The sequence below is a fragment of the Littorina saxatilis genome, linkage group LG17 (genome assembly GCF_037325665.1).
Source record: "Littorina saxatilis isolate snail1 linkage group LG17, US_GU_Lsax_2.0, whole genome shotgun sequence".
Lineage (NCBI taxonomy): Eukaryota > Metazoa > Mollusca > Gastropoda > Littorinimorpha > Littorinidae > Littorina > Littorina saxatilis.
The window spans coordinates 9,884,273-9,907,222 of record NC_090261.1 but is presented as its reverse complement, the minus strand read 5'-3'; the positions used below and the strand labels follow the sequence as shown (position 1 = coordinate 9,907,222).

The window sequence follows — 22,950 nt, the reverse complement described above, 5'->3', positions numbered from 1 at the left end:
AGGTTATTTCCTTGAGATGGAGGATGTGGAGGTATTCTTGCACTGGTGTTGACTCCAATTTCTGTGAGTACCTTTTGTTTTGTTCGGCTTTAGCAAAGGAAACGCTTACTTTGTGTGTGTGCAGGGCCGGACTACCGGGGGGGTTATGGGGGTTGCGCAACCCCCCCCCCCCTAGCCTAAACATGTACCTTACTTATTTAATTTTTTTTTATTATTGCTTATTTTATGCCGTTTCATGCAAGGAGCGACCATTTTCCTATCTCAGAATATGACCTACCCGTCAGCTTCAGGGGGCTTCGCCCCCTGACCCCCACAACGAGGGGGGGGGGGGGGGGGGTGGGTGGGTTCTAGGGTTTCCGGACCCCCCCCCCCAGCCAAAAAAATAAAAATATTGAATGAGGTATGCATTTCTTTATTTTACATTGAGTTTCAATTTTTGGGGTATTAATCAGTGACAAAATCTGCTGCCTGAAACTGGTAATGATCATCCTCAGAATGCACCAGATTGCACCATTTTGCATCCTTTTTTCAAAATTTTCCGGGGGGGCATGCCCCCGGACCCCCCTAGCAAGCTAGGCGCTTCGCGCCGTCGGCTCGGCGCTTCGCGCCTTCACACCCATATCTTCACAATATACTTTTGAAAAAAAAACAGTCATAAAATGAACTGATCCGCCCCTGCCGCCAGGGGGGACATCCCCCTGGGCCACCACTGGCAACCCCCCCCCCTCCTCTTCGCCTAGTCCGGCCCTGGTGTGTGTGTGTGTGTGTGTGTGTGTGTGTGTGTGTGTGTGTGTGTGTGTGTGTGTGTGTGTGTGCGTGCGTGCGTGCGTATGTGTGTGTGTGTGTGTGTGTGTGTGAGAGAGAGAGAGAGAGAGAGAGAGAGAGAGAGAGAGAGAGAGAGAGAGAGAGAGAGAGAGAGAGAGAGAGAGAGAGAGAGAGAGATTATTTCTGAATGTTTACTTGCTTAGATTTTGTGTCTTGCTGAGAGAAAGGAAAGAGTAAGAGAGATGGAAATAGACGTGGGGAAGGTGGGCAGAAGAAAGGTTAGACTTTTTCTTTTCTCGAATGTATGGATCGAAAATCTAATTAAACAGTTGCCACAGCTCACGCTCGTTCGTCCAAAAGCTAGTCAGTTCCCCACTCAAACCCTCCGGAGACCGACGGCTGGCGGAAAAACTGAAACAGGAACCAATGCCATTTCCACCCGCCTACGCCCAGCTTTTGCCCTATCCTATTTTGCTAGTGAGCGTGATCGACCAATTTGTGACAACAACATTGGAAAAGCAACCCGTCTGGTCCAACATCTGTGTATTGAAGTGGCGGAGAGGGATCGTAGGCGGAACGAGAGGCAAATGCCAAATAAATTTAGTTTGTTTATTGTTGGTTTTATGTTATGTCAGCCATGAGAGGTAATTGTAAAGCAGTTGTTTCGCTTATTTTCCCAAAGCAAATGCACGCATATTGAAGAATATATTTTGTCCCCATTTTAATGTCGTCAGAAGAGGCGGTGCCAGTAAATAATGATGTAATCTCCCCCTATTCACTTCACTCCCACCATCAGCATTCCACAACTTCGCCTATTTCATTGCACGCGTTGGGTGACTTGTGGGTATTCAGAACTGCCGAGTTTGCTGTTTCCGATTGTAAAGGCACACTCATTTCCCGTGAAAACAGAACTGTTCTCAATATCACATCTGGCCAGGCTTTCACGTGGGATAAGACCATCCGGGTCTTTCCACTTGGTCACATACTAAAAACCAACACCCTGACTTCTTGCTGTGGTGAGTTAGAATATTTAAATTAGTACATTTCTTAAAAAAAAATCAATAAAAAGTGACTTTCACGAAATTAATTAATGAAGAAATTCCAACTGTGCACTGCGAGCACTAAGACTTGGTCTTTAGTGTGTGACCAAGTGGAAGGACCCGGATGGTCTTATCTCACGTGACAGTCTACCCAGATCTGAGATGGAGAACTTCTTCTTCTTCTTCTTCTTGTCGTTCGCTGTTAGATCGTCAGTCCGGACTGCAGGGCGAAACGTGCTGTCCTCTCCAAGTCCTCGGCTTTGGGGCCGTATAGCTTCTTTTGTAGCGCTGTCTCCTCTGGCCAGGTGGTGTCCCTCAGAGCACTGTGGTATGGACAAGCCTGCAGGATGTGCTCTGCTGTCTGATTCTTGCCACACGGACATAGGGGGGAGGGAACTAGCTTCAGCTTGAGAACATAATGGAGATGGGGAACATAACTGTTTTCACGGGAAGGACTGTGCCTTTAACATATGTACAGTCAAGTCGCCTACATTGATCGAACCACCTTCCTACCGGAATTGGACGCACTTACAAGTACCTGTCATATTCGTGACTCGATGCAGAAGTAGAACTCTCAGACATACGCCGGGGGCTTTTGGGCTTAGCAAGTGCATCGCGGTAAAAGCTATCATGTTTTTCACTGAGAGGCTTTACATTCACGATGAAGTTTACGAACTCGACCCTTTCAGCAATAAACGAAGAGTGCCTCTTTCTTTGCAGAGTTTGATTGAAACGTTGGATACGAATATTGATTTTTGCACGGGAGATTTTTGCCGCTTCCGTTTTCTGTCTTTTGGTAACTGAATCCTGTGCCAGAAGAAGGGAGACAACTACATACAGAGCTAAGTACTACAAACTGCATCAGTGCATGTGTGTGATGCACGCAAAGGGGAAAACGGGAGGCAACTCATGTCATTCTCAGTGAGCCAAGCAGGAGTTACCGCTAGGCGTACTTGAATATTTTTAGAAGAAGCGCATGTTTATTTATGAGCTAGTTTCAGGATTTGTTTTTGTTAAGGCATTACTCACAAACTACTCTGTTGAATTATCCGTACAAAAATCTCAGCAACAAATAAGTCGATGTGGCCGCGAGGAAAGTAATGCAGTACCATCTATTGTCAGTGTTTAGTAAGGTTGATAAAGCGAATAAGCATTTATAAGCAAGGAAGCAAGCAAGCAGATCACTACTCACTCAAACCATAGTGTCTTATTCTTGTCTTCTTTCATTCTTTTTTCTTTTTCACATGTTTGCTGGACCAAAAATGTTTGCCATATTGTTACTGAACTGAGTCACGTTATTCATCTTCGCACAAACTGAATGAATTTAGCCAGCTTTACTGACGATGCTATCTTTCGCTTTACCTCGAGTTTACAGGGCATTGCATTTGACAAACTGGTCAGTGTCAGTAGCAATCATGTACATTATATTGATAGCGGGATACCTTCATAACAATATCATTGATTGTTGTAATTATAAATACACAATATGTTATTGTAAAAGGGCGCTGAAACAGCTGCTGTTGGTTTACCTGTTATGAAAAATAACTTTTCTAATCGTTTGTAATTGATACACTTTATAGATAAAAATTAAAAAAAGTAATATGGATGTGGTGCAACAAGGTCGTTGTCATTCATCACGTTGTTAGGTTTTATGCTATGAACCACAAAATAGTATTTTTGCGTACACATATAAGCTGATGCCATCACATTCCATCCGTTCCATAAATGGAGTAGACACCCTAGAGGGTTTAAACGCTGATTTCTCTTGTGCTATATTTTAAAGGTACAGTTCCTTGTGTGAGCGATCATAATCACCGCCACAGACCTGCTCAGGCTTTTAGCCGGGATGAGAGCACCCTTCAACTTAAACACATACCACAAATCAACAGCCTGTCTGGGCGGGGATGTAGCTCAGTTGGTAGCGTGCTGGATTTGTATCCAGTTGGCCGCTGTCACTGAGCGTGAGTTCGTCCCCACGTTCGGCGAGAGATTTATTTCTCAGAGTCAACTTTGTGTGCAGACTCTCCTCGGTGTCCGAACACCCCCGTGTGTACACGCAAGCACAAGACCAAGTGCGCAACGAAAAAGATCCTGTAATCTATGTCAGAGTTCGGTGGGTTATAGAAACACGAAAATACCCAGCATGCTTCCTCCGAAAACGGCGTATGGCTGCCTAAATGGCGGGGTAAAAAACGGTCATACACGTAAAATTCCACTCGTGCAAAAAACACGAGTGTACGTGGGAGTTTCAGCCCACGAACGCAGAAGAAGAACAGCCTGTCTGCTTCCTGTGCACAGTGGACATTTTTTGTTGAATTGATTTTGTAAGTGACACCTATATATTTGTTTGTTTGTTTGCTTAACGCCCAGCCGACCACGAAGGGCCATATCAGGGCCGTGCTGCTTTGACATATAACGTGCGCCACACACAAGACAGAAGTCGCAGCACAGGCTTCATGTCTCACCCAGTCACATTATTCTGACACCGGACCAACCAGCCCTAGCACTAACCCCATAATGCCAGACGCCAGGCGGAGCAGCCACTAGATTGCCAATTTAAAAGTCTTAGGTATGACCCGGCCGGGGTTCGAACCCACGACCTCCCGATCACGGGGCGGACGCCTTACCACTAGGCCAACCGTGCCGGTCAGTGACACCTATAGCAAGAAGCAAAAATAATTCAAAAATCCAATATAAACAGAAAGACTGCGAACGTTCCAAAATTAGAAATGTATAAATTAATTCAGCGAAAACAGTGCCACTGTGCACAGAATGCAGCAACGCTACGTGGATTGCAGGTATAGCTAGCCTCATGGAACGATTGTTTTTTTTAATGAGGAAGCTTGGTCTTCAGTATTTGTGGCGGTGAAGATGATGATGTACATGAGAAGGATGGTACCTTTAAATTGTTAGCATCGTCTGGAGGCTTTCCCCAGGAAAAATGGCTTTAGATTCTCATCTAGCGTTTTAGCCGACGAGGTTTTGTGTTCTGATTGACGCCATCTGAATCCTCTCAGCCTACTCAATGGGACAGACGCCCTGGGGAGTTGAAAATAATGTGTACGATTTTTTTTTTGGTCACTGTCTTGGTAGTGTGTGTGTACGTGTGTGTGTGCGTGTGCGTGTGTGTGTGTGTGTGTGTGCGCGCGCACGTGTGTGTGTGTGTGTGTGTGTGTGTAGGGAGTTGAAGATAATGTGTAGTCATTTTTGTCATTTTCTTGGTATTGTGCGGGTGTGTGCCGTGTGTGCGTGTGTGTGTGTGTGTGTGTCACTGTGTGTGTGTGTGTGTGCGTGTGTGCGTGTGTGTGTGTGTGCGTGTGTGGGTGTGTATGTGTGCGTGTGCGTGCGTGCGTGCGCCCGGTGTGTGGGTGTGTGTGTGCGTGTGTGTGCGTGCGTGTGTGGGTGTGTGTGTGTTGAGGGAGGGAGGGAGGAGAAGGAGGAGGGAGGAGAGGGAGGGAGGGAGGGGGGAGGAGAGAGAGAGAGAGAGAGAGAGAGAGAGAGAGAGAGAGAGAGAGAGAGAGAGAGAGAGAGAGAGAGAGAGAGAGAGAGAGAGAGAGAGAGAGAAAGAATTCTGCACAGAGAGTTTTCGAAAAAAACTGGGGATGGAGGAAGGGGGGGGAGGGGGGAGGGTCAGACGAAGAAGAGCTGAAAACACAGATGTCGAAGACACAGTTTAGAATTTAAAAAAAAATAACTGAGTGGACAAAAAGACGATGCTGAGCAAGGAAGATTTGTGTGTTTTGAGGAGCCGGGATAGAGGGGCTAGAGAAAAGAGAAGGGAGAGGCGAATTGGGGATGACAAAGAAGCAGAAGCATTTCCATGAATAATGGCCGAGGTAGCAAAAAGATTTAGAATAGAAAAGCAGGAAAATGGAATAAAATTCAAAGGAAAGGGAAAGGGAGGAATTTCAAGCCGACAAAAAACCTTTCTTGTCGTTCATAATCCCAGCATAAAATGCTTAGCAAGACCTGTTCGCGTGTTGTATTTTCTCCAAGCAGTGTAGCATTATCATTTGAGAGAAGTCTTCAGGGCATAAGAAATTTCTAGCTGTAGAAAAAAGAGGAAAAACGATATTGTCTTTTCTCCGTCGCATGCACTTGCTTTTTCCCCTTTAAATTCTTTGTTTTTCCTTCATTATTTTTTTTATATCTGTGACTTTATAGGTAGCCGTAACATTATTAATGTAAAAAAAACTGATTAGAAAGCATATCTTTTGGGTGGGTCATCCGTTTGTTGAACCCACAAAGTTAAGACATCCAGAACATTAATTCCCCCCCTAAGCTAAGCCGAACAGGCGTGAATATTTTACCCATCTGTTTTGTCCACCAAGACTATGCATTTAGTGTACGGAGGAGAAACGGACGTGCTTCTGTCCTGTCATTGTTCTTAGCGAGGGGTGTGTGGGCGTGAATGATTATTTGATGCTCGTGGCTCCTCTGAAAATCAATATGTGCAGCAACTGCTTGATGGGCTATGGATAATGGGGCTTAAAGACAAGGACCCCTCTTCGATCTAGGAAACCGTAAAGCGGTTACTGTATGTAAACATACATTCTACGCGTTGCCTGTCTGTTACAACGTTTATTGCAGTATTGTTTTTGGAATCAGTTGCCTTCGGTTGAGATCACATTTTGTGGTTGGTGAGGTACAGTGTCTAGAACGAATGTCAATTTGCGAAAGTAATTCAGGGGGAAAAAGCGGCGTAGTAAATACGTGTCTATACTTTGGACCTGACAGTTTGTGTTCACTTGTAAGTCACCAGTATTACACTATCACCAGAATCTACAATGAAGTGTGCACGGATATCCTCCTCCTCCTCCTCCCCCTTCACCTTCCCCTCCCCGAAACTTACAAAAAGAATTCAACAAAACAAATTCCTACTCTGGGATACAGAAAGCCAGCATGCTATAGATCTTTTCAATCAGTCCAAGTGGAGGGATGTTCTTATCCCATGAAAAAAACACCAGAACGGATATATGGTGTTTAACAGACTCACACACCCACACACACACTGACACTCACACACACACGCACGCACAACCCCCCACACATACACACACAGACTCACACTGACTCACACACCCCTCACACACACACACAATAATGGGTATCTTTAACAACTGTTGGTATATGTATAGGGGAGATTCTCAGTGTCCGCTGACTGACATCTCAACTTGATTTTCTCCGACCTGACATCAGGACTTTAACAGAAAACTATAGAAGACTGGTTTGCGTGTGCAATTATAATTAAAACTGATGATATTCACTTGCAAATTCTCAACGTAATATTGAAAGGGTTTGCTAAAAAGAGTGTGCCTCGAGGATAATTTCATTTCATAAAAGCGTCCCTTCCTACAGAATTATATTCAAAGCATGTGGCGATTCATGAAGATTCGGTGATCATCAGATTGTAAGAAACAAAAGGAAGACGAATGCATCCGAACGTCAGAAGAAAAAAGAAGAAGAAAAAGGGGTTGAGAGAGAGAGAGAGAGAGAGAGAGAGAGAGAGAGAGAGAGAGAGAGAGAGAGAGAGAGAGAGAGAGAGAGAGAGAGAGAGAGAGAGAGAGAGAGAGAGAGAGAGAGAGAGATTAATTGTGTATGTCGTCGGCAACAGGTAACTATACAGTGAGGAATGTAACAAGGCGTTACGCTCGTCACGCTCTTTTAGAAGTAACCTTAGCCTGATCTTTGTCCGTCTCACTGTTTCACTTGACAAGCTGCTGTTTTGGATGCCCTCCGAAAGACATGAAATATTTTTATTTTTATTGTATTATTTTTATGTGTTCAATGTTTTATGACTGTGCTCAGTCCGACATTTTCATTGCTTGGTATGAGAATATAGAACTTTTATTTTCGTCGGCTGCTGGAAGGCCTGTGTCTGAGTTGCGTGAGTCATAGTGTAAAAAAGTGGTGCTTCGAATGTTTCGAATGTTTTCTGTCTGCTAACAGTTTCTCCCTCGCAAACACACAGAAAGAGACACAGATTAAGATATAGTGATAGAAACGTAAAACTCACCAGAACAGAGACCTTTACATATGCCGAATTACATTCACATACAGAAGAAAGAGTCAAACAGGAACCCCACACCCACACCCATTAGCATCGTCTTATTCCGTTTTTGCATTCTCAACGCGATCCGCGACTTTTCCTCTTCCAACATTTTCTTGCAGTAATTATCAGTGATTGAAGATGATTTCAAAATAGAACTTTTGATCAGTCGGCGAAATGGATGCTTAGTGAGGTGAAAGATTCAAAGGGTCGCGTTGCACAACAGTAATTGATAATCACAGCGTTTGCTTGGCTGATACTCCTAGTTAATTGATGATATAATTGGTTCTCCTCGGGTGGCGCACTGTCGGCGATCCGGTTCTTCTTACTCGGTAAAGATATCAGTCACGCACAGCTTCATTAAAAATCCCCTATTGTTAACTCCTGAAATAGATACCATCGCGATAACCTTATTTTTGTCTGGGAAAAAAAATTGTATGGAAACAATAAAGCATCGTAAACTAGTTGAAAAGAGATGTGGGGCAGCCCCCTCGTCCAATCTCCTATTCCCCCACCTCCCTGTACTTCCCTCCCAAGCTTTCCGAAGAGAAATTAAAGTTTTACGCCCTCAGTCACGGCAAAGCCATTAGGGGCATGTTCCCGGGTTTTAACCCGACTAAGTGTATGCGTGTTTAGGTGGTATCAGCCATCTGCACTTATGGCAGAATGGCCGAGGTCTTTTAATGCCACTGTGGTGACACGGGGGTGGGAGATGGATACTGTCTCTGGGTCTGCACATACAGTTGACCCGTGTCCGCCCCGGCCCGGATTCGAACCAGCGACCTTTCGATCACAAGTCCAGTGCTCTAAGCTTTCCGAAACATGACTTGGCAATTTAATGGTCGGGAACACTTGAAAAACTTAAGCCGTTCGAAGCTCTATCGTTTCTACTCCATTTACAATTGAATAATATCACCATTCTAATCTTATATATCGATCGCTAAAGGGACAAACAAATGCCAGATGTTTTATTGAGTGCGTAAAAATCTATCATTTGAGCGGTAAACCCATTAAGTGTTCATTATGCATGCAGACAGCGACATCTGGCGGTGAATACAAATCAGCGCCGAGGTCATCATTCTCGCCCCGGGAGGAGAGGTTAGTGATGTGAAGCGCGAGAACGCTAATCCATCTCTTAGTGTGTCCGCACTTCTTCAGCAATCTTCACAAAAAAACAGTGGAACAGTCAAACCCCCCTTTTAAGACCTCCACAAATCTGAGAAAATCAGGTCTTAAAAAGGAGGGAGTCTTAAAAGGGGGGTACATTTACAAAGGCTTTCAACAGAAAGTCTGAGAAAACAGGGTCTTAAAAGCGAGGGAGTCTTAAATTGGGGGTCTTAAAAGGGGGGTTCCACTGTATCAGTGTGGCCGTACTTTGATACCATGCTCGCTGTGAATACTTTTACAATAAAAATGGTAATGAGCGAATTTTTTTCTCTCAAGTAAATGATGTACATTTCGTGAGTTATTAATACTTGCCACGCATTCGTGTTATTAATACTTGCCACGCATTGAACATGATTGAGGGCGGGGACGTAGCTCAGTTGGTAGCGCGCTGGCTTTGTAGCCAGTTAGTCGCTATCAGCGTGGGTTCGATCCCCATGTTCGGCGAGAGATTTATTTCTCGGAGTCAACTTTGTGCAGACTCTCTTCGGTGTCCGAACACCCCCGTGTGCACACATGCGCACGAAAAAGATCCCACGTTCACAGCGAAAGTCTCAGGGCTTGGAAAACACGAAGACACGCATGCATCATCTCTCGTCTCCAATTATCATGATCGTATTTCGATACTTTGACGAGACAAACCCAATGCTGGTGTGGGCTTGTTCGAATCAAAGTATCACACCATATCTTCAACGTATTACCAATACCTGTCCCAATATAGACCAGTTGGTCTAAGAGGACGTTAAACCCTAATAGTCAGTCTGAACATGATTTGGAACCATTGCTTCAGAAATAAAGTCGCACAAAGAATGTCAACAGTTCATTTAACTTCAGTGGTAGGACAAAGACCGAAGTATTTGAGATATAACTGCATCTGAAGCGCAGATTTTGGGACTATTTGTCTGTCACAGATTCTTGACAGTGTGTCGCATGCTCATTTTCTTGGCATGGTCTATCATACTGAGTTTGTCGCAAAATCCGCTGTCACACTTATCGTAAAATCTTGCATGCAGTGTCGCAAAAAAATGCGAGAAGTTGTCAACTCAGTTTTCAGTTTGCTGTTTTTGTGGTAGAAATCAGAATACATGAGGTGGAAGAGATTTCAACTTTGATCAGACTCTGGGGGCTTTAAACGGCGGCTTTGTTGTATGCTCGTCACGTGGAGATCACTGTGACACTGCGCGGCATTTATTTGATGAGGTCTCCGTTGCACTTTGAAGCAGGTGTACTGAATTCTTGATGTGTTTTGCATTTACACAAAACATAACCAATATCTTGAATACCCAGATATTGAGAAACGCGCCGAGACAAGGAAAGCCACAGACTGACAGACGGTTAGGCTGGCAGACAAACAGACAGACAGACGCACGCACACGCGCGCACACGGCACTCGCACGCACAAACCCACGCTCACATACACATATACATCGCACAGAAACATACACACATACACATGCTCGCACGCACGCGCGCACACGCACACACACACAAACTCATTCACCCGCTCCACTGTCAACATCATTGACTGAGTAAGGCGCTGTGTACATGTCAAACACCTTCCCCTGTTCTTCTCTTCTTAGAAGACTAGGGGTAAAGGACGGAGAGAGAGAGAGAGAGAGAGAGAGAGAGAGAGAGAGAGAGAGAGAGAGAGGGTGCACCGAGAGAGAGAGAGAGAGAGAGAGAGAGAGAGAGAGAGAGAGAGAGAGAGAGAGAGAGAGCAACAGCTTGCCAATATAATTATTTAAAGACCAGTCCTCTGAACAGTTGCAAAATATATCTATCTATTGATTTCCATCGCTTTCATCAACATCAAAACAGTAGCAACGTACCTAATCATTAGACTCAACGTGCACAATATGGTTTCTACAACGACAGAAAGAGCGGGAAGTGAAAATCGCTAATGGTGTGGCAAAATATTGACATTGTTTTTACACAACGTAAGATCAGTTGTTACTCCATTTCTCTCGGTCTGCATTTATTGAATAGCTGTCTACCGTCGCAGTTGGTGCAAAAAAACACACAACAGCTTGCGTACACCAGCCTTTCCATCTCTTGTTTCGCCAGCATGACACATACACAAAATAAAATGTGCCAAAGGTGGGTGTGTTACGCGCATAACTGCGGGATTTGTGTAAGGGAGAAGGGCGGACAGTGTTTTGTTAAAGGCGCAGTCCCATGTAAACGATTCGGTTCGTTAAGTCTGATCTGGTCAGGCTTTTATATGTGACAAGGTCATCTCTTCACTTGAACATAAATCAAACACCAACAGCCTAACTTGATTCTGTGCAATGTTGAATTTGTCCTGAATTATTTCTTTTTTAAAGACACAAGAAAAATGTACTCGGCGCCACAGGTTGCACAGTCAGGATGCTGATTTTGCTATGTACCCAAGTGGAGGGAATGTCTTGGTTTGGACAACATGTTATTCAATGTACAGAACGTGAAACAATTGATAGTAAACAACTTGGTAACGGACTATAGCAAAAGCTTATAATTATTACGTTACGCAAACAATACACACTTACCCAAAGGCTCATGATGGTGGACATGACAATAAAAATAAAGGGGGGGGGGGGGGGGGGGTGCAAAAGCAAAACAAGTGGATTTTTGAAGAAAGGGAGAAAAAAACGTACAGGCAACTAACCAAGGAAAGAGGAAAAGATTAGGGGCAAAGAAGTATAGCACTCTGAGAAGTATAGCATGAGTTTTCTAATCACTGTAATACTTTTTGTTTTGTTTTTAGTAAAGAAGCAGTAGTTCAGTACGAATATAAAGACAAGTCGCGTAAGGCGAAATAACAACATTTAGTCAAGCTGTCGAACTCACAGAATGAAACTGAACGCACTGCATTTTTTCACCAAGACCGCATACTCGTAGTTTCGTCAGTCCACGGCTCGTAGCAAAGGCAGTGAAATCGACAAGCCAGAATAGTGCGGTAATGGTCGCGCTGAGCAGGATAACACGCTTTTCTGTATCTCTATTCTTTTTAGCGTACTGAGTTTGTTTTTAATCCAAACATATCATATCTATATGTTTTTGGAATCAGGGACCGACAAGGAATAAGATGAAATTGTTTCTAAATCGATTTCGGACAATTAATTTTAATCATAATTTTCATATTTTTAATTTTCAGAGCTTGTTTGTAATCCGAATATAACATATGTATATGTTTTTGGAATCAGAAAATGACGAAGAATAAGATGAAATTGTTTTTGTATCATTTAATTGTTTTTTTGATGACAAGTTTCCGATTTTTAATGACCAAATTCATTAATTATATTTTAAGCCACCAAGCTGAAATGCAATACCAAAGTCCGGCCTTCGTCGAAGATTGCTTTGCCAAAATTTCAACCAATTTGGTCTAAAAATGAGAGCGTGACAGTGCCGCCTCAACTTTCACAAAAAGCCGGATATGACATCATCAAAGCTATTTATCAAAAAAATGAAAAAATGCCATACTCAGGATCTCTCGTGTCAAGTTTCATGAAGATCGGTCCAGTAGTTTTCTCTGAATCGCTCTACACACACACACACACACAGATAGACACACACACAGAGACACACACACACACACACACATACATACACACACTGTGTAAGGTCAAATAAATACAGTTGAATGATTGTTTGAACTGTATGTACCTTTAATTTTCAGCTTCCGTCCCTTGCAGGTTATTTTTAACTATCATTTGGACGAATCTTCGTTTGCGAGCCGCCAACTTCCACTCGGCGTAAAACTCATGCATCCGCACCGAATATGCATACCAGCCTCTCATTGGTCTAAAACATATGTAAATATTGTGCAGCAACCACGGGAAAATAATCTTCGAATATCCTGTTATTAACCAATGAGCGCTGGTATGCATATTCGGTGCGGATGCATGAGTTTGACGCCGAGTGGAAGTTAGCGGCTCGTTCGTTCAGCAAGGGACGGAAGCTGAAAATTAAAGGTACATACAGTTCAAACAATCATTCAACTGTATTTATTTGACCTTACACAGACTGTAGGAAGAGGCAAACCGTCTTGAACAATATTTTTCCCCAGGAAGCGACTCCAAGCACACAGAAGACTCGAAGGTGAGTGACGTACCTTGTAGTCTTTCTGTGATAGTAGTAGTCCAGTGGACGATACCTTCCGCCTGTGGTCTAACCTCGGGACACGTGCCGCGACGTGACTCCTGACTGACTAACTTTGGCGTTGCACTGATCTCAAGTCGATCACCAAAATGCATGTGATTCGCTCTTCTTAGATTTCGCCAGACACTGCCACCTGACTTGATAGTTTTGCCGATATTTCTGTACAACTTTTGGTTGGCATTTCGTCCCCACAGAGATCGGCCTTACACTTCGGACCAATGTCAATCTCAAAACCGCGCGGAATCCGACAAATACCTTGCTGTGCACATGTGCAGACAAGGCTGTTCCGGTCAGCCTTGAAATCACAGTCCTGGTGACTACCACAATTTCGACTTCGAATTTTTGCGCACGGAAAAGGTTCTCTCGACCGGAATTTCCGGAATTTTCGGTAGATTTCCGTAATACCGGAATTTAGACCCCAAATCCGTAATAATTCCGGACGATCCCGGAGGGTAAACAGGTCTGGGATACGGTAAACTCAGGTAAAACTCAGGTAAACGTGTATTTTTTATAATCTGTTTGCACGAGAAACGTCAAATTTATCGCATGAAATACACGGGGGCGAGATGGCACTGCTTGGGGGGGGGGGGGGGGGGGGGGGGGCGAGATGGCACCCTTGACAGTTTGAAAGCAAGTAGACCGTGAAGTCGGCGACTACAAAGCGGCGGCGAGATGGGCGGCGGCGAGATGGGCGGCGGCGAGATGGGCGGCGGCGAGTCGGTACCTCGCCCTTTCAGTATACCGGGCCTGTCGTTTTTGCTTGGTGCATGGCGCAGTAATAACTGTTTTTACGTAGTTTTCAATACCTGGGGTTTGAATCTTGAGTATTGTCAATGGCTGATCATGTTTGCAACGAGAATCTTGAGTATTGTCAATGGCTGATCATGTTTGCAACGAGAATCTTGAGTATTGTCAATGGCTGATCATGTTTACAACGAGAATCTTGAGTATTGTCAATGGCTGATCATGTTTGCAACGAGAATCTTGAGTATTGTCAATGGCTGATCATGTTTGCAACGAGAATCTTGAGTATTGTCAATGGCTGATCATGTTTGCAACGAGAATCTTGAGTATTGTCAATGGCTGATCATGTTTGCAACGAGAATCATGAGTATTGTCAATGGCTGATCATGTTTGCAACGAGAATCTTGAGTATTGTCAATGGCTGATCATGTTTGCAACGAGAATCTTGAGTATTGTCAATGGCTGATCATGTTTGCAACGAGAATCTTGAGTATTGTCAATGGCTGATCATGTTTGCAACGAGAATCTTGAGTATTGTCAATGGCTGATCATGTTTGCAACGAGAATCTTGAGTATTGTCAATGGCTGATCATGTTTGCAACGAGAATCTTGAGTATTGTCAATGGCTGATCATGTTTACAACGAGAATCTTAATCAAATGAGGCAGAACGCTTTTTTATGATATGAGAAACAGAGGCACGTAAGTAAAAGAATAAACAAGCAACTTCCATCCTCTTTTCAATCGTTATTCTCTCAGGTACCCGGAGAGTTGTTACGCTTAACTCTCACTTTCTCTTGTTGCACGTGTCATATGTATACACGGAGGATTCTTCTTCTTCTTCGTTCATGGGCTGAAACTCCCATATTCACTCATGTTTTTGTACGATTGGATTTTTACCTGTATGATCGTTTTTACCCCGCCATTCAGGCAGCATAAGCCGATTTCGGTGGAGGCATGCAGGGTATTTTCGTGTTTCTATAACCCACCGAACTCTGACATGGATTACAGGATCTTTTCCGTGCGCACTTGGTCTTGTGATTGCGTGCTTGCGTGTACACACGAAGGGGGATAAGGCACTAGCAGGTCTGCACATAAGTTGACCCCGGGAGATCGGAAAAATCTTCACCACCAGGCGACCGCGGCCGGGATTTGAACTCACGACCTTCCTATTTGGAGGCCGATGTCTTATTCGCTACGCCACTTCGCCCGTCAGATTGCTCTTCATAATCACCAAAAAACTACCACGCAAATAAACAAACGAACAAACAAAACAAACAAAGAAACAAACGCTTAAAAAATGAAATAAAGAAAATAGCAGAAAAGCATTTCAGACGCCTGTGACAAAGCGTGTCTCCGTGTGTCAGAGTGCGGGTCTGGCCAGACACAGAACACACGAGCTTCATGCCTCGTGCGCTCGCGCTGCTGGTAGCCAGCATATTATTAGTTCGCTCCTTCCCACTTCATATGCCGGCTTTTTAAATCACCAAACATGGAGTAAACATGTCGCCTTTGCTGCTGGATTGCAAAACTTTCCAGCAGCCTTTGAAGTGAAATTCAAGAGACAAGAATCTTCCAAGTGTGTAGTGATAACGTGACAGAATATTCGTTCTGTGTGACGAGTGATAAGAACTGTTGTTGCCCCTGTCGGCAGGGAAAAGGATGCTTTTTTGTATGTGACGGCTGATGATTAGAGACGGCAGCTTGTGATTCTCGCCGTTTGACTCCTGATAGGCTATCTGCCATTCTGTTGTGCTTTGGAGTCAATTGACACTTTGTTATTGGCTGCAACAGTGTCAGCTTGGCATCGTCCGCATTATTGTTTTGATGATTCTACTGTTGCATCACTTGTCTTCGCTTTGAAAGTGCATCGTTTGCACTTCTGAGACTTGCTCCAGTTAATGTGAAATAACAGCTTGTTGGATGAAGTTGCTTTACTTTTGCCGGTAGATGAATTTCAAAGTGTTCTCGTGAAGTGTTTTGAGTGTGTAAATGCGGAAAAATGCTGTTATCGACTGATGCCGAGGATTCTTGAAGAAAGATGCCAGGAAACGTGTTAAAATGATGAACCACTCTCTGCAATTTGTATTCAGGAAAAAAATCAAAGAAAAAGATAAAATATTACTAAATTATTCGCAGTTCGAGGACACACGAGCGTCTTGTTGCACGCGCAGCACGTTTGAATGCAATAAAACGGGGACAAAAGACTTTCTTGGTTTCATAGAATTATTCAGTTTGTGAAACTAAGATCTTCTTTGACATTAGTCACCAATAAGCAAAACTGTTTGCAAATATTGTCAGTGCTTTACAACTCATTGCTTTTCCTGTCCAATACACTTGGTGAACAGCCATCATTGACGCCTCTGGAGACGAAATCGTCGATTTTGGAGAAAAAAAAGGTCAACTGAGCCACAACCGAAGACATTGATATCGAAGACACTTTTCTCTCATCCACAATGAGTTCCTTAGCGAGACTTGTTCGTCACCCTGAGTGTCGTCTGCTCACTCATGTCGTCGTTTTCGTCGTCTACCTGTGTATAGGCGCCGCCACGTTCCAGTTTCTGGAAGGTCATGGAGAACGGACTCTGGTCTCAGACCTTCGTGCGACCAGAGACCAATTCAGTGACATTACGAAAGATTGTATATCAGGTAAGTCAGGCAGCTGGCAGGTCGAAAAGTAGTGTGTTCTCTGTAGAAAGAATTCAGTTGGTGCGGAATTTTCCTTGTCCCTCCTCTTCTTAAATTTCCTCTCCTTGGTGCTAAAGACAGTCAACCCTTTAGCACCGAGGAGAGGACATTTAAGAAGAGGAGGGACAAGGAAAATTCCGCACCAACTGATCCATAGAGAACACACTACTTAGTTAGAGGGGGGGGGGGGGGGGTATGGCAATCTAGACCCCCCCCTCTAAGAAAAATACACACATCACACACAAACAAAAAATAAATAACAAGAAACACCAGCAACACACAGAACAAACAAAAAACAAACAAACAAAAACTCAAGCAACAAACAAACAAACAAAAAAACACGCAAAAAACAAACAACAAACGAAAAGCAAGAACAATTCAAAACCGCCACCTCCAACAACAACAGTAACATCTGAAAACGTCGGTCATTAAATACGGGTCACCTTGCAGCGGAGAAAAACAAACAAATAAGGGCTGCAAATGAGGGTTCAGACGTTTCACTGTATTTGATGTTTAAATCTTCTGCAAGGGAGACTTAAAGGCACAGTAAGCCTCCCGTAGACCATCACAGATCCTGTCAGGCTTTTACACACAGTACAAACACCCTTCCATTTGAACGCTCACCGAACGGGAACATCCTGGCTGCTTTCCGTCGAGAGTGAGACATTTTCAAAGAATTTATTTCCGTGGACCGTCTGATCTAGAATCAGGCGCCTCGTTTTGGCGCTAGAACTAACTTTTAAAATCTAAATGATAAATTGACAGCTTGTAACACAAACATTCTTAAATCATAAAAGATTTCTTTTTTCATTAAGACAAGCTCAATACAATTCGAAGTTTTGAAAGTTTAAAAAAAAATAGCCCGGAAGCAGGGTCACAAAAGGTCGAGTCTCAAAGAAGACGATTTTTCTGCATAGCGCTTGCTTTCTTTGAAGCCAGCCGCCGCCGACAAGTTCGTGTGACTCGCAGCCGTTAGTTGCGTTTTAGAATCAGAGGTACTCAATAACGTGCTATTGCAGATACCGCAAGTCGCATAGAAATCACAAAGTGACGACTGAATTGTGAAAAAAAAGAGAAAAGTGGACCACACGGGTTCACGATGGCTCAGGGGTTAGATAAACCACGAAATCTGGTGTGTGGTTTACGCGAGCTAAATAACAATTCAAACGAACAGTTTCATTTAATGCTATTAAATGCTATTGCAAGTGTGTTCCATAAGGTTGGAACTGCTTTTTTCATTACAGGATTTAAAGGTGGTCGTCTACATTTTTGCTTTTTTTCAATAATCTTATGGTTAGATTTCGCTAAAAAGTTATGTCAGATGATGAATGAACCATGGGGAAAAAAGTTATAGAAAAAAAATATATGTAAAAAAAGATTTTATTTTTGGGTAGCGTGACTCACGCTTCCAATATTTTTTTTTTTGTGCTGAGAACATGTGCTTTGCCTAAAAATACTGACCAATCAAATTCATGTCGCTATGCTTATAGCCACGCCCAAACAAGTGCAGCAACAGTTTGACACTGGAGCGCTGTCCACGCTTTTTATTAAACGCACGAAATGCACGGGATTTGAGAGGAGTTTTGCGCTTGGCATTTTCCAAATAAGGATATCCTACTATGAGTACTACGCTGGAATACTACAATGAATTTTCAAACGGCTACACTGGCTTCGTCTTTCCTGATCGAAAGGGGGTGTATTGTTGATATTTGTAGATAATAGACTCTGCGTTTTTATGGTCAAATGGCGATTTCGGTATAAACATGTAGACAAGGACCTTTAAATCGTTTTGTAATTGTTTCCCGCCTGTTTTTGCTGTCGTTGTTCTACATGGTTCCGAGAAGGTTGGTTTTGAGCAAAACTAAACCCAAAATTTCATATATCTTTTACATTCTCAAAACCAAGACTACTGACTTAAAAAAAAAAAGGTTTATTGCACACAATTCTAAAGATGATGATATACATGCTGTTTATCGCCCTCACGGTTGAACCATGATCCGTAACATGTATCATGTTCAAATACATATGAATTGTTGAATATAAAACACTGTTTAAACCAACCATTAGGCCAAAAAAAAAAATAGGTCTGGTTACGGTAACATAGCCACAAAAAATAGGGTAGGTAGGTAGGCGATCACTTTTTTTTTTTAACTTTTTTTTCTAATTTGTACAAATTAAACCTACTTGACAGGGAAATAAGTGTGCGACACGGGCGCTTTCGCTTTCATTGCGTTTTTTTGCACTGGTTTTTTTTTTTTTTTTTTTTTTTTTTTTTGAAAAAAAAAAAAAAAAAAAAAACCAATCCCGACCTACCGACCCTATTTTTTCGGCCTATGTTACCGTAAACAGACCTATTTTTTTTTTTGCCTTAGGGGCATGTTCCCGGGTGTTACCCCGATACACAATTCTAGGTGGTACTGACCCTTTAACACAAGAATCACGAAAATTAGCGGAATAACCGCGTCGGCAAGTCTACGTGCTAACAAACGCCGTGGTGAACATACATGTCGTGGTTGGGAGTATGAACTAATTTGCCGAATCAATCGCTCACTGACCCTGCTGTGCTAATTTTCCAAGCCTAATTATACAGCTAGTTAGCACACAGTCTGCAATCACGTGTATCATTAAGGTTCGAGATGGAGCTAGACGAGAGTTAGGTAGAAGTATCGTTTGGTGCCGCAACTGTTTGTAACAAATGTACAGCATATTGAGGTTTGACGTGGTGTTGAACACCCAACTGCTAGCTAAGGGTAATTACATTCAATCAATCAATATGAGGCTTATATCGCGCGTATTCCGTGGGTACAGTTCTAAGCGCAGGGGTTTTTATTTTTTTTAAAATTTTTTATTCAATTTATATCGCGCACATATTCAAGGCGCAGGGATTTATTTATTGTCACCACGTCACCACGATTTATTGTCACCACGATTGAATGATAGTCATCGCCAGTTGTTTTGTCGCCCGCATCACAGATAGAACCCGTCGGCCCTCCTTTTTCCTCCTGTTTTCTTTTCAATTGTATTCGGTGGTTTTTTTAGTCATTCGCGTACTTTCTCTCTGCTGAATTGGTATTTGGCTTTTGCCGTTTTGCATACATTTTGACCCTGGATATATGGAAACTGAGGCTGCAAGGCTTAATGTTGTTTGATTGATCAACTGATTCGATTGATTCATTGATTTATTGATGGTTGCGTTGCATAATCCAGATGTGGACGTTTTTATATATAAAAAAACAACACCTTTTATATAGTGTTGAAGAAGAAAGTTGTTGGTACTATCTTGAGTTAAAATGGTTAAGTTATGTACTTAATCGTTTTGTTCTACCCTGATAAAGCTTTGAGTGTAATGACCAAACCAGGGTCAATGTCAACCATAGCCTCAGTGACGCACCACACTGACCTATCTTGCCAGTCAGGTGTGTCGTGTTTGCATGCTTCTCACACCTGTCAAGCTCTGTTTCACTGCATTCGTCAGTCAGGTTCTGGCAATGAGCGTGACAGCCTTTAGAAGCACAAGAGTTCAAACGAATAAGAGCACAAGAGCACAAGAGTTCAAACGAATAAATTAAAATGTGACGTTGAGCAGGGTTTTTTTTCAGGCATACATTTGACGGGTTTTCAATTTATTTATGAAAATGTATGTGTACAGGGCCCAAAACGCAAAGGCTGGACACTAATAATGTTTTTTTAATTTTCATTTTTTTACAGAAGATTAAAGAATCGTCCTAAACAACTTTTACATAAGAGTTGTTTCGATTTTATTTTCTAATACAAAATTCCCACCATTTGCCCCTCAGCCTGCTATACAGACATGATCTGCGCATTGTAGTTTTATGTCTTATGAATTCTTTTCTGAAGTACATCACAAAATATTTCGCAACCCTAAACGCTGATACAGACCGAAAGATTTGCAAATCCGCGGAAGGAAAAATAGGTCACCTCCTTCGTATTGGATTATTAATGTGATGACCAGCTGCAGTTTTATTGTCATCTGCACAGGAATCGGTATTCATGGGAACAATATACGGTCGTACTTGTACAGTGTCAGTGTAATACAGCTGTGTGACATGGGATTGGAGAGAGAGAGAGAGAGAGAGAGAGAGAGAGAGAGAGAGAGAGAGAGAGAGACAAAGAGACAAAGAGAGAGACAAAGAGAGAGAGACAGAGAGAGACAGACAGAGAGAGACAGACAGAGACAGACACAGAGAGAGAGGGAGAGAGAGAGAGAGAGAGAGCGAGAGAGAGAGAGCGAGAGACAGAGACAGAGACAGACAGACAGAGACAGACAGAGAGCGAGAGAGAGCGAGACAGGGAGAGAGACAGGGAGAGAGAGAGAGAGAGAGAGAGAGAGAGAGAGAGCGAGAGAGAGAGAGCGAGAGAGAGAGAGCGAGAGAGCGAGAGAGAGGGAGAGAGGGAGAGAGGGAGAGAGAGAGAGAGAGAGAGAGAGAGAGAGAGAGAGAGAGAGAGAGAGAGAGAGAGAGAGAGAGAGAGCAACGCAACGTTTAATTCAACAGTGGTACAAAGAGAGCTATGTCTGCATCTATGCCTACTTGTCTGTGTACCAGCTTGTTACGGTAACTGTGATAATTAACCTTTTTCTGGATGTTCTGCTTGGTTAGGTTCTGCCTTTGTTGGAACCCGCTCAGCATTGCAGTTCGTATTATTTCTGTAATCTGTTATTTCATCTACAACCCGTCATTTTGCACTGACAGATTGCCAATAGTAATAGGTGGACAGCTGCGGCTCCGACAATTAGAACTCGCGTGTTGTGGTTAGTCTGACGTTTGTTGCCAGGTTACATGTAGGATGGGCGCCATGGCAACCATCTGGTTCAAATGTCACAGAAGATTGTTCAGACTTGAAGGACAAAGCCATCTGTGTTCCACTCAAATACCCTCATCTTGCAGCTTCCCTTCCCACACAAGAGAGAAAACGCAGTCAACCTAATCTGCACAACACCTTTGTCAATCTGCAACATTGATTCAGCTAGTACATCCAGTTCTCGATCTAGTCAGTTTGTTTTTATGTCAACATTATTTTTTCCTAGATTTTATGTAGACTTTGTTGTATTTGTCCTGTTTTTATTCTATACGTTCAGAAGTGGTTCTTGTTACCGACATGATTGTCAAAGAATTGTATATTGTTTTGTGAGTATTTAAAAAAACAAAAAACAAAAAACCCCATCAAATTCTGCACAGGAAGCAGTCATGCAGGCTGTTGATTTTCAGTATGTGTCCAAATGGAAGGATGTCTTCGTGCATGTAAAAGCCTAAACTGATCTGTGATGGTTTGTGTGATGTTTACACTGCCCGGAAGAAAGGTATCTTCAAAGACATACACCTTCGTTTGAAAACAGTGGCTTTTACGAAAATGAGTTTATTAAAAAAAAAACACCTCCAACCGCGCAGAGAGAACAGACAGACTTTAGTTTTGGTATGTGACTAAGTGGAGGGATGGTCTTATCCCATGTCAATTCCTGGCCATATCTGAGATTTTGACGAGAACTGTTTTACCTAGAAGGAGGGTGCATTTTAAAGACACTCTAGAAAGAACCGCGGAAGATCGTGCGTGTCCAGACGAGTCTACAAAGAAAGAAGGAAAGAAAGACGTAAAGACGAAAAAAAAAGAAGAAAAAAAAAGAAAGAAAGAAAGACAGAAAAAAATGCTGCTATGTCCATCCCCCCAAAAAGCGAGATTAATTTAATCAATGTTGGTAAGGGAAGCCAAATTATTCGCGCGTCAAATGCTTCTTCGTTACACTTGCCTGTACTTTGTGTTTAGACCATTCTTCAAATGTTTAAACGGACATTTTCAAAAAACAAAATGAAATTCGTTTATTAAACACTTTTTCTTGAAGTAGCGATTCCTGGAACGTGGATTATACTGTGACCCAATTGCGTTTTCATTTAACTACCACTTTGAATGTACATAATCCCTGTAGATAAACGGGGTCCTGATTTGGCCTATTATGGTCCGCTGGACCCGAAAAGCAACAGCTAACAAACTAACTAACCTGTGGATAAACGTATATGAGTTGGGTCTCGGTATAAAGAATGCAAGCAACATCTGTTGTATTTTATTGACGTGGTATTGATGTTATGTTCGTGCCTTTTAGTGTAACACATTTTATCTACCCCATATGCTTTACACGACCACACAAAAGCCACTTCAATGGCTATACATGTACATACATTCCATCAGGCTCTTCGAAAAAAAATAAAAATTGTTTTACCTTGGATAAGGGAATCCTTCCATTTCCATTTGGATGTAGCCCAAAAATCTATAGCTGGGCCGATGTGGGTGTAGAGTGGAAATTATTTGCTGAATTTTTTCGTATTATAGCTGGCACGTACGTCATTTGCAAA

At 42.8% G+C, this 22,950-nt stretch overlaps 2 protein-coding genes across 3 annotated transcripts in view; one reads left to right on the top strand and one right to left on the bottom strand.

Moving 5' to 3' along the window:
* The window catches only part of LOC138952660 (galactose mutarotase-like), a 380,407-nt gene that overhangs the window by 258,653 nt on the left and 98,804 nt on the right, over positions 1–22,950 (bottom strand). The gene's annotated exons all lie outside the window — the stretch shown is intronic.
* Positions 1–22,950, top strand: part of LOC138952252 (potassium channel subfamily K member 1-like) — a 78,432-nt gene that overhangs the window by 28,249 nt on the left and 27,233 nt on the right. The window contains exon 1 of one of the 2 annotated variants that reach the window (XM_070323878.1): positions 15,290–16,546. The exons of the other annotated variant lie outside the window; for it this stretch is intronic. Within the exon in view, the coding sequence (XP_070179979.1) occupies positions 16,354–16,546 (193 nt within the window). The 5' untranslated portion in view covers positions 15,290–16,353. Of the gene's footprint in view, positions 1–15,289; positions 16,547–22,950 lie in introns of those variants that run through there. 2 annotated transcript variants of the gene reach the window in all.